This window comes from Rhinopithecus roxellana, chromosome 18, assembly GCF_007565055.1.
Source record: "Rhinopithecus roxellana isolate Shanxi Qingling chromosome 18, ASM756505v1, whole genome shotgun sequence".
Lineage (NCBI taxonomy): Eukaryota > Metazoa > Chordata > Mammalia > Primates > Cercopithecidae > Rhinopithecus > Rhinopithecus roxellana.
In genome coordinates this window covers 94233754-94246346 of record NC_044566.1, presented here as the reverse complement: position 1 = coordinate 94246346, position 12593 = coordinate 94233754, and the positions used below count along the sequence as shown (strand labels likewise).

Genomic DNA, 12593 nt, shown 5'->3' with positions numbered 1-12593 from the left:
ATAAGCCTGACTAGTTTTTGCATTTTTAGTAGAGATGGGGTTTCACCATGTTGGCCAGGCTGGTCTTGAACTCCTGGTCTCAAGTGATCCACCCGCCTTGGCCTCCCAGTGTTGGGATTACAGGTGTGAGCCACCATGCCCGGCCAATCTTTGTAACACTTAACTGTACCTGGACAATCTTCATAATAACCACATTGCGGGGGCAGAGGTGTGGGAAGCTGCTTTGTTTTGATTCCTCAGGTGTCTTACTTTGAACTATTATTAATACAATGCATTGGGAACATTGCCTTTACTCTTGGCCTGTATTTTAAAAAGAGGTGTGAAAAATCACAGTGAATAGAATTTATTATTAGACATGATGGAAGGATATTAATAACCATGTATTAAAGACAGCACTTGGAATAACAAATAATTGTTGAAGTAAAACAATAACTAGCTGTGTCATGCTTGGAGAAGAGATGGAACAATTTAGAGAACACAATGCTAGCAGAAATGGGATTTATTATAAACGATCTCATTAATTTTTCAAGTGCTATATGGTTGATATCTTTCAGGTGTTCTGCTCTGAGAAACCCTTAAGAAGATAAAACACTTAAAATACTAGAAACAGCACACGATGCCTTGTCCCCTCTGCTGACTGATAAAAGTAAATTAAAAATATGCTCCCTTGTTTTGGCAGAATCTCTATTGTGAAGTTAGAAAGCCCCAAAGTTAGGAAGGCAAGATGAACAAAAGGTCTCGGCTTGCAAGTGAAGCGGCCTCGTAAGCAGACTTCAACCTGATTAAATCTTACCATTGTCTACAGAAATTCCAAGCACACTTGATATCTTTCTCACACTGAAAACACAGAAAAAGTCACTTTGTTATTGGACGCTTTTCCACACCCTCACAAATTGATTCATGGGCTTTATGTTTTCACAGCAGTGCAAGGATTAACATCCATTCAGAGCTGGAATGTCAGAATGTGGACGCTTGATCAATTACATGCACGGGATCAGGAGGGGTGAAAGAAATCCATCCCGAATGTTCTCAGAGTCGCAGGGGAAAGCCAACTTAGTTAAGTTGGCTCTAGGTGATGAATCCAAACTTTATGTTTAGAATACTGGAGAACGGCTGGCTATGGACCCAGCCAAGTTTTGTTTTGGGGATGGGGAAAGGGTCAGGCACTTTTAGGTTTCGTGCTGTAGTTGAGCGTGTTCCACATTGTGTCACTCCCAAATGCTGAGGACGCTCCTCCAAGGAAGGGAACTGTGCCATGAGCTCTTCATCCTACTTGCTTTGAGCTGGAAGAAAAATCGAGTTGGTGATGTGACAGGTGTGGCCTGGGGCTCTCCCCTCTGAGATGGCACATGAGATGGCTGGCTGTTACGATGGCATGTCATGGGACTTACTGTGGTTAAAAGTGAGAGAGTTATCCAGGCTGCCCAGCTGCTGCAATCTGGCATGCATCATTCCTGTTCTGTTACGGGAAACAGGCAATGTCTGAGACTTTCGATCATGAACTATGGGTCCCAACCCCTCCTGGTTCCTGCAACATGAGTGAAATGGGATAGAAGCAAAAGTTAGACGTGTTACACCGCAGCGAGACGGGGAGCGTTAGTGAAGCCAGGACATGGCACGAGGGAGATGGCCATGCACTGACCGAGCGCGGTGGAGCAGCCAGAGACACAGGCAGGCGGCAGCTCCCACACACTTCACGGCAAAGCACCTGATGACCCAGGAGCAAAAATCAGGCCAAAGCAGGGACGTTCTTATTTTTAGAAAGTACTTTAGAGATGCTACTCTGAAAAAAGTGAGCATCACTCCAATGCAGTACTAATGGTTAGTGTTCTGACAACTGTCAAAATGTCACTCATCTTTTTGGATTATATATGTTCTGAAAGAGCAAAAGACATGTATTTTTTTTAAATTAAAAAATGCATTGGAAGACACAGAGAACAAACATGCAATGGAAGGGATTATATGAGTTTTAACACCTTTATTCTTACCCAAGCAGGAAGGAGAAGAGCCACACACTTTGTTAAACTTGTCAGCAGTCAAGTAGAGAAAACAGAAGAGTGATTTGGGTTAGCAATCAAACAGCTAACTTCCTGCTGTGTACCATCACCAGAGCAGATGAAATTGAGACCAGGGCTGCAGTGACACCTGTCCCCTGTCCCAGAGCCAACCGTCCCCCTCACTGTGTTATTGTGTGTAGGAGAACAGGGACATGCATGGACTATCATCGACTGCATGCTGCTGGGTGACTTCAAAGTGACAATAAGAAGGCACAGTGTTCATCAAACTGGACCACCGTGGATGGCAAACATGTACAAGGTTCACAGTCTAGTTCAGGATCTGTTTCACATGCAGCAGAGACCCATGGCAATTTTCGTATAGAGCAGAGCATATCTTTCCACAGTGCATGGAGCAAAGTCACACCATCTCCACTCCCGTTTTCCTTGGCCCATCTATTTTTAAGGCAGTCCACACTTTTATATGCAAATATATACAGGGTGCTTATGAAGTAGGAAGATTTTCTTTAAAGAAGTTAAATTTATATCCACTGAAAAAAAGTAAGTTAACCATTTCACAAAACCCGATTCTAAAACATTTTGTTGGGACAGAAATCTGCAGCTTCTCACATTCACCATTTTAAGCTGTGAGGCATTTTATTCTACTTGGCACAATATTCTCCAAATGCCATCTTGCGATGTAGGTGTCACTGCAAAAAGTGAAGCTAGCCCAGCACAGTGCCTTTCTGTGACAGAATTTACTGTTTGCCCATCTTCATGGGACAAAGTCAGGGAGAATCCAAGTCAAGGTAGAAGATGTTGCTGGTATAAGGACACCTTGTATATACTTGCATTTAGTGCTCCAAAACTCAAATATAAAATTACTGTTGTGATAAAACATAAAGCAGTTAAGATTAGAGAACTTTAAGTGCTACCACATTTCAATGAAAAACAGAAAATATTAACAGGAGGAAAATGCAAAAATTCTAAATTTGCTTCTTTTAAAAAGAAAACATACATGTTTACTTCTTAACATAAAATGTAATTCTGAAAATTTCTCAAATATCCCCAGAAAAGAACAATGTTAACAGAAAAAGAAAATCTTCACAAAGAGCAAGTCTATTAAAAATCTCTGGCCTATTTCATCGCTATAAGACAAAATTGTCGATATACAGAGAAACAAACCTCAATGACAACTACATTTTAAAGTTTTTCTTAAAACATATTTACGTATAATAAAGCTGTTAAAAACAACAGTAAAAAAATATAATACTTAGACCAAGACCCCACTAATACACTAACACAGAATGGCTCACAACACAGAAAACAAACAAACACAGACTTTCCTAATGGCAATGGGGCAGAAGGAAGAACTTGGTAAGGACAAGAAGTGCTGTGAAGAAATGCCCCCAAAGAAGGCGTGTCCACACAGCTGCAAGGAGTTTCTAGGAGGCTGGTTCTGGACAGGAAAGTGGGAGTGACGTGACTCCCCAGGGAGTTCTGGCCAAGAACATGGAGCGCTTATCAACTAGTCAAGAGTAGGAAGACAAAAGGCTCCATTTTAGAGGTTTGTGGAAGTCCACACAAATTTGAGATGGACTGAAAACATTCTTTCATTAAGAAAGAAGAAGAGTGGTTAGGTGAGATTTTAGTATCTTTGTAGCTGGGAGCAGGAACAGTCAAAATGACCTTGGAAAGCCAAACAGAGGAAAAGAAATCACTAAGGAAGGAACACAGGAAGAAGAACTGGGGAGAAGAGGAGGGGAAGGAGACAGAACAGAGAAGGAAGGGGAGTCTGGACAACAGGATGGAAGGGTAGCCACAGCCCGCTAAAGGAACACTTTCCAAGAGGTAACACGTGAGATGAAATGAGACTTCGCCTGTAAGAATGCAGACGAAAGACGCTGCCGGGCTCTGCGGTGGCAATCCAAGGGCCTGCCATCGGTCCCCATGGCCGCTTCCATGAATCCCAACCGCCGGCCGCCACTGATGACCATTCCCACACAATCAGAGCCAGGCAACACAGAAAACAACACGTTTCAGATGAAAACGCCCCACAGTACCTGGCTATGTATCGCTTCCCCATGTACTGGAACTGGTGCAGGCAGACTCTGCAGGCAAGATGAAAAATTATTGGGGCAACGTGAAGATAAAATTATTTTCAGGACGTTATTTATCCATTAACAACAACAAATTCAATATGCATTATGTCTAGCACCAGCATATATCACATCCTCATTCATTCAGAATAGTTTTTGGAAGTCCTCTGGAAAGTTCCTTCAAACCCAGAGAAATCTATTAACCTGTGAGGGAGGCCCCATCTTGTGTAGCTATCAGTGCCGTGGTGGCTGGCGAAAGCAACACAGTGCAGAAGCCCATGACCGACAGGATCGTCCATCGACTCAGGGGTGATAATTCACCCCACGGCAGCATGCCTGGGAAATCATGTTGAAGACCACGCACCCTGTTCCAAGTTACTTATTCATCCTCATTTACATCTATATAAGCAACTCTCCCTTTGGCTCGAATATATGGATTATACACACCAAGTGTGTAGTTTTTAAAAATATATATCTAACAATGTTGTTTTGTGTTGTTTTTTTAAATCATGTATTTAATGAGGTAGTTAAAACAATGTCCAGTGAGCTCCTCTGGTGTGGAACCTCATTTCACCACGTAACTCCTGCCTTTAACTCAGCAGAGGTCAGGAGACTATGAGCCAAGTGTCCACTGAGGGCCAGGCCCGCAGTCTCTCATCTGTAGTTCCAAAATGCATGAAACTCTGAAAACCGGCTTTCCTCCTGAGTTCATGCAAATCCATTTGGCACCAAAATGTGACCCAAAATAGCAGACATAAAGCTACTTATAGTTATGATATATCCAATTATTATGAACAATAATAGTACTGCAGAAATTTTTTATTTTTACTATAGAGAGATGCTGCTGAGATGTTATGGGATATAGTCTACATGTAAATTTTTCAGAAACCCAAAAAGTTCTGAATTTGGAAAATTATCTGGCCCCAGCAGTTTTGGATAAGGGATTGTAGATTCACGTTGCTAAAAGTAAAGAGCTTAAAAGAAATCAGAAACTTATATTGACGAGCCAAAATGAGATAAAGATGCTACATAAGATTTCACTTTTACTTCTTATATTTTAAAATTATAGCAACTTTTCTGACTCAGTTTCCGCATCAGCTTAAGTTAGGCTCAACTTAGAAAAGCAGTGTCTACCCAATTCAGCTAATAAATTTCGTGTTATTTTATTAAGATGACTTATACACATAAGCAGTTACCTCTCATGTAAAACAAGCACGTATCTGTAATACTTTAAGGGTGACCACTGATCACTGGGTCACAAGCCCTGAAAATATGTTTTAGGGCCAAGTCCATGAGAAAGGGCTTAAGAAGTAAGTGAGGATGTGACATACACGACTCCCCTGGTTCAACTACATAGTATTCGTCAAGCCTCTTAATGATCCAGGAAAAAAATCAAGAGGCAATGATCAAAGAGAAAGCTACTTACTCAGATATTGTAAAAAAATCCATAAGTTCAGATGTTGAAGCCTTGTTCCAATATGTAAACAAAGCATCTAGAAAATAAACATTTACTTAGAATCACAATATGTATCATATACATTATGGAGAATCACCTATCGTGAAAATGGGAAGGAACCTTGGAGTGTAGGCCCCTAAACCCTTTCCCTGCCCTCTTTTATAGCTGACCACTCTACACTGGATATCACACACCTGAGGCCTATTCACCTTCAACATGCTGTATTTGAACATTTGAACTATAATTCCATCATAAGTCATCTTGTGCTACATTCTAGCATAATGCTCACTTAACTTATATGTAACATGCTCTTAAATAGACTAGAAAATTCTAAGAATACAAGTGTACATACAACCTAAAGCTGGGCTCTCTTGTCTCCTACTACAGGATCTCTCCCCAACAGGGAATTTGTTGAAAATCTTTGCATATTACACACATAAGTTTGCTCTTTGAGTTTTAACTGAACAATATAGCTTGGATCTATCTCAAGTTTTTCCAACTTGCATAATATTCCTCTATGTGGATAGACCATAATTGACTTAACTAGTCTCCTACTGATAGACAGTTACTGTTTCTGCCCCCTAACTTTTTGCTATTACAATTATGTTTCAATGAATATCCTTTTATGTGGGTCTTTGCATGCATGTCTAACTACACCTACAGGATAAGTTCTCTGAAGCAAAATGGCTGTACCGAATGGTATGTGCATTTAAACCTCTGTGTGAACCCTTAACAGTTTAGTATTACTGTCGTTTGAGTTCTATCATCTAATAGCTAACCTTTTTTGCATTCTTACATTTCACACTGAGGTTGAGAAATAGGTAAGGAATTTTCTCTTAGGGAAAAAGCCAGAGTCTTTGCGGCCTGAGATGAGCAGAGAGGGTGGCTGTGGGGATGCTGACGGCCCATGAAGACGCATGGCCACAGGCTTTCACTCTACACTTGTCAAGAACAATGACAGGCAGGAATGACATGGGATACAGACTGAGAATCTGTTGTGTGCCAGACACTGTACTAGGTCCTCTCACAATTTCACATAGATTGTGCCATCTAATCCTCACCATAATCTGGGGCAGAAGAAAGTTCTCATTTAGATGAGCTAACAGAGGCTCAGAGAAGTAAAGTAATTCTCCCATTTACCAGTCTGAAGAATCACGGCTGAGTGGGAATTTAAATCGTGTGCATCTGATTCTAAAGGTCGCTTGGCCTATTAGACCAATAATAAGAGTGGGTCATGGGCTTCCATCTTTAGGGGTTTTGAGTTGAGATTCCAGAGGAACAGACTCTGGCTACTTGAGGCTGGCCATCAGGGTAGGGTGAGCCCCCAGGGAGCTCAGTGCATGCTGGAGAGCCTGGTGGGATCACCCTGCAGACCCCTGCGGCCGCCCTCAGCACACACCAGACAAAGCGGCCAGCAGCATGGGCAGTGACACTGCCATTCCTTGCTCTGGGCTCCAGGTATGGTTGGGGAGAGTGGGAAGACAGAGATAAGCTCTGTGAAGAGGGAAATGGCACAAGAAGGACAGTGAGGAAGGGCCTAGCATGTAGAAGGTGCTCATTAAATGTGGAATAAATGAAAGAGTAGCTACACAGTTACACAACTGATTTTGGTTGTCTGTGTGTTAACCATCTCTGGAGGCAATTTCTCCCCCTAACTCATATGGTACACAAAAGCCAATTGTAGGTAGATTTTTAGAGTTTAATGTGAAAATTTAAATAACACTGCTTTCAAAGAAAATATGAGAATACCTTCATGACCCTGTAGGTCAGAGAAGATGTCTTAAATGGGATGCACACACACAAATTCTAATTATAAAGGGAAAACAATCGATAACTTGAAGAAACTTGAGATAAAAATATATTCTGAAGAGGTGGTTGCATTTTTAAAATATGTATATGACTTTAAAGAATAACTTTTACGGCCGGGCACAGTGGCTCAAGCCTGTAATCCCAGCACTTTGGGAGGCCGAGACGGGCGGATCACAAGATCAGGAGATCGAGACCATCCTGGCTAACACGGTGAAACCCCGTCTCTACTAAAAAATACAAAAAACTAGCCAGGCGAGGTGGTGGGCGCCTGTAGTCCCAGCTACTCGGGAGGCTGAGGCAGGAGAATGGCGGGAACCTGGGAGGCGGAGCTTGCAGTGAGCTGAGATCCAGCCACTGCAGTCCAGCCCGGGCGACAGAGCGAGACTCCATCTCAAAAAAAAAAAAAAAAAAAAAAAAAAAAGAATAACTTTTACTTGAATTCAAATGTTTTTGTATATTTGTCTTTAAAAAGCAATTATGTTCCTATTATAGGTCATATTCAATATTTGAAATTTAAAATAATTTAAAGAAAACTTTAAACAAAGGAAAAACAGAATTATAATGCTTGCTAAACCTCATTATTACCATGAAGCAAAGTTTAGAACTTTTGACATAAATGGGAAACTTTCAACTTTCTAAACCCAAATATCAGACTAAGTGCCCTGTTCTAGTGTATTTGGTCATCATTCAGGGAAAGTCTTGCTCATTTGTTCTTTTTTTAAAAAATAGCATTTTAAAGTAACGAATCAACAGAAGAACGAATTACCCAGTCTTTCTTTTAAGAACAAGCAGGTTTTTCCTACCATCTGAGCTAAAAAGTCAGGTTGTACCTTGGCTGGGGTCAGGGAAAAAAAAAGTCAGGCTGTTAATGCTGCTGAAATGGAAGCTTGATATAAAAGAAATACTATTTTCAAGCAGAAATTCCTTCCACTGGCTGGTTAGTACACACCTCCTGCCCCCAGATATAAGCAGCACAAGAAGCCTTCAGGTTCTCAAAAAATGGCCCTTTGTTTTCAGGAGAGTTCATCCTAATTCAATCACCTTAATGAAGTTCACAGCACACCTTTTAATTCATTGTAGGAAAAATAAGATTTTTGCCCAGGATGAGAACTGTGACATTGTTTACCGGGATTGTTTATATTACACAGCCGGATACACAGACGAGCTAACAGAGTTAAAACTGTCCTGTCATACACATTCGCGAGCCTTATGTGGTCCAGATAGAGCATTCATAGTTCTGTTCATTCTTATTTTAAAATGTAGTTGTCCAACCCTCATAATCTACTACGATACCACCATTTCCATTAGAAAACTAAAATAACGTTTCTCCCACTTTGAGCCAGGAATATATACACTCTAAATGGAAGGAATGCTTAGGTCCGCCCACAACATATATTCTAATTCTAGAGACTAACACAGTTATTCAAGTTGACAGTAAGTTTGTTTGGACGAATAAAAGTTTTTTTAAAGTCAAAAGCTATTTTATGTATGTGCTTCTATCTCCTTCAGCTAACATGGTAGGTCCCAGTTTAATATACATTTAGGAAATAGGCCCATTCACATTTTAGAACTCATTTTCCAGAATAAAATTATTAAGGAAATGATTTTCCCACAATAAGGCTCTTATTTCTATTACATTTAGTCAATGAATATGCATTTTTAACAAGGAAGAAAATCCTTTGAAATCTTTGTATCCTTTCAACTTATTACAAGTTAAAAACAAACAAACCAAGTACTGAAACAAGCAAAACAGAAATCTCCATTTTTTAACCTACCATCAGACATGCTCTTTAAGATGTAGAGGAAACACATCAGTAGGCTCTTAATCTCAGACTGGTCAAGTTTATCACAGCGAACCACCGAATTTCCCAATGTGCTACTTTGTTGGTGCTAAAAAGAAAATACAGGTGATTTTTCTATTTAATTACGGGAGGAAAATGTGTTTCCCTTTTCTCCCGTGGAAGAGAAAGATTCTTAGAATCAAGTCAGATCATACACACTGGAAGGTGCAAGTAACTTGCTGACAATTAAACCACAGGCACCCTTTCACCCAAATATAACACACTCAGATGCTGCCCATGGAAGCCCTAGCTTGTCTCCTCAGCACGCCCTCCTAAGGGACAAGCAGAAGGCACAGACCTTTCACACTGGATAAACACAGCTTTAGCTATGCCGAGTAAAACCTTCTGAGATGCCAAGTGTATTGAAACCTCATGCAAGAAAGTATGTGTGCTAGGATCAAGAACAGAAACTATGACTCGGAAGACACCGCACAACCAACCACCTCCTGACGACAACGGCGGTGGCTGAAACAGCAAGTGCCTGTGGTGCTGCTGTGACCAAAGCACCCCAAAGCCTGGAGCCCAGGCGCCGTCATCCAGGGTGCATCATGGGGCGTGCTGTGGGCACTGCTCAGGGAACACAATAGGCAGGTGCCTGCCTGGGACAAACAGGGACACGTCAGCACAGCATCCAAAGTTCCTAAACTGATAAGGTCACTCCATCATCAGCTTAGCTCAACACTGCAAACGTCAGAAAGCTTGGGGGAAACGAGAGGGCAATTTTGCCACTAGGCAGCAGGTTCTCATGGAAAAAAAGCAGCACAAGAATCTCATCATGTGATTGCAAACACAGGAGATTTTAAAACTCTCCCAGTTGAATTTCCAATTGAAATTACAATTTTTTTTTTTTTTGTCAAATATCAGAGCAAAAACAATAGTGGAAAAAAAGATGTTTTATTCAAGGTGCTAGTGGCCAATTGAAAATAAAATTGTGTGTGTGTGTGTGTGTATACACACACACACACATATTAAATAGCCTTAATTAATAAAATATGTGAATATTTTTATTTACAGAAAAATACAGGGGCAATTAGTGGCAAAACTGGTATGGATGTACCCTCTGGCCTTCCCACTTGATCAGAGTCACTGGAGAACTCAGTACTTCCGGCAGTGGGAGAGAGGGTGTTGCGTGCATTGTCTCCTCTGGCAAAGGTGGAATCGTTAGAAGGGAAAAATCCACAGTGACCCGGTTTTTCCTGGCTGACTGGCAGCTCTCCTCCTCCTCTCCAGCACTGCGTATGACACAAGCAGAGTGCCTTCGGAGCAGCTTCTCCTTCTACACACGAAGGCATGTTGGGGTCAAGGGAAAAGTTCAGTACGTCACGACACACCCAAACTGAGCTGCTCGCACTTCAATAGAGCTGCATTTAACAATAACCATGTCAATGCCGGCCATGGGATGCGTGACAAGATCATGAGGTCAGGAGATCGAGACCATCCTGGCTAATACGGTGAAACCCCTGTCTCTACTGAAAAATACAAAAAAACTAGCCGGGCGACGAGGCGGGCGCCTGTAGTCCCAGCTACTCGGGAGGCTGAGACAGAATGGCAGTGAACCCAGGAGGCGGAGCTTGCAGTGAGCTGAGAGCCGGCCACTGCACTCCAGCCTGGGCGGCAGAGCAAGACTCCGTCTCAAAAAAAAAAAAAAAAAAAAAAAAAACAAAACCTGATGCTGAGGAAGGATGTGTTCTGGGTGTTTTTGGAGAGCTAGGGATAAATCCCTAAATGGCTCAGCTGTTTACTGGGATGGGTGCTTGTCTGTAACTTGAAGTAACTTAGAAAATCTGTGCCCAAAGTGACACCAATCTACCATGGCTCCAGGTTTAAACCCACACTTTTATCCTTTCCTACAAAGTTCCAAATGGTCTGAGCATTTAGTAGTTTGAAGAAAAAAGGCTAAGTATGACGAGGAAGTGCTGTGTTGTGGGTGGGTGCTGTGTGAATAAAGTGATTTCTTATCCCTGAATTACCTATATGATCAATTATTCTCTGGAGCTGGTTTCAGACCTAACACCCTTGTGGGTGGAGGGCTGTGTTGGTGACAGTGTCTCCGTTATAAAGACTACAGGGAATTGGCGGGGCGCAGAGGCTCACACCTGTAATCCCAGCACTTTGGGAGGCCGAGGCGGGCGGATCACGAGGTCAGGAGTTTGAGACCAGCCTGGCCAATATGGTGAAACCCCATCTCTACTAAAAATACAAAAATTAGCCAGGCGTGGTGGCATGCGCCTGTGGTCCCAGCTGCTGGGGAGGCTGAGGCAGAGGAGTCGCCTGAACCCAGGAGGCATATGTTGCGGTGAGTTGAGATCGTGCCACTGTACTCCAGCCGGGGCAACAGAGCGAGACTCGTCTCAAAAAAAAAAAAAAAAAGACTATAGGGAATTGAGCTGGGCAGCATTTTGAGTCCCTCCGTGTCCAACCCACCAGAGCCATTCACTCAAGATGCTACGCTGCAAACCCTGCCCAGGATCTGAGGTCGTGGAAACAGGAATCAGAGCATTTCAAGGAATGGGCCCCGACCTTAAAGCTCTCATCACCTACTCCAGGTCAGCTGGGTGGTTTAGGATAAAACAAAAGGTCACACTTAAAAGGCACTAGGATGGGCCAGGCGCGGTGGCTCAAGCCTGTAATCCCAGCACTTTGGGAGGCCAAGACGGGCGGATCACGAGGTCAGGAGATCGAGACCATCCTGGCTAACCCGGTGAAACCCCTGTCTCTACTAAAAAGTACAAAAAACTAGCCGGGCGAGGTGGCGGGCGCCTCTAGTCCCAGCTGCTCGGGAGGCTGAGGCAGGAGAATGGCGTAAACTCGGGAGGCGGAGCTTGCAGTGAGCTGAGATTCGGCCACTGCACTCCAGCCTGGGCGACAGAGCGAGACTCCGTCTCAGAGAAAAAAAAAAAAAAAGGCACTAGAACATGAAGTACGTTTACTTTGGGCTAAATCCACTGATTACAAGAACACATGTGTTGGGTGGAAAGCAATTACCTTATCCAGGGAATTGCTCTTCTCACTATTCCTTTCTGGAAGGCTGTTACCCGAATCTGTGCTTATGAGAGATCCTCTCGAATCAGCATTTCTCACACTGTTGATGTTTGGAGTTGACGTCGTATATGGAGAAGCTAAATGGAAATCAAGCCAAGAATAAAGTTTTATTAAGACAGAACAAAATGAAGATGAGTACTGAATTAAGGGATATTGCTTTTCTTGCACTTATATTTTCTGTTAGGAAGTTGGCTCACGAGTTGCATTCCATTACTTCACCTTTAAAGAACCAGGTCATATACAATGAGATAAAAAGAAACTAGTCGGAAACATTCAGAAGCAAACATCCATGCACTTATTAGAAACCACCTTTGATCGCTAACCGTGCACACCTGTTTCAGAATGTGATAGG

The 12593-nt window shown here is 42.4% G+C and overlaps 1 protein-coding gene across 16 annotated transcripts in view; it reads right to left on the bottom strand.

Moving 5' to 3' along the window:
• DOCK9 (dedicator of cytokinesis 9) overlaps positions 1 to 12593 on the bottom strand; it is a 306369-nt gene that overhangs the window by 54115 nt on the left and 239661 nt on the right. For 7 of the 16 annotated variants that reach the window (XM_030922003.1, XM_030922001.1, XM_030922004.1 and 4 more), the window contains 5 exons: positions 12185 to 12318; positions 9134 to 9248; positions 5520 to 5586; positions 4058 to 4105; positions 1392 to 1528 (listed from right to left, as the gene is read on the bottom strand). In XM_030922003.1, the coding sequence (XP_030777863.1) occupies positions 1392 to 1528; positions 4058 to 4105; positions 5520 to 5586; positions 9134 to 9248; positions 12185 to 12318 (501 nt within the window). Of the gene's footprint in view, positions 1 to 793; positions 838 to 1391; positions 1529 to 4057; positions 4106 to 5519; positions 5587 to 9133; positions 9249 to 12184; positions 12319 to 12593 lie in introns of all 16 variants that reach the window. The other 9 variants (XM_030922011.1, XM_030922008.1, XM_030922009.1 and 6 more) reach the window with 2 other exon arrangements.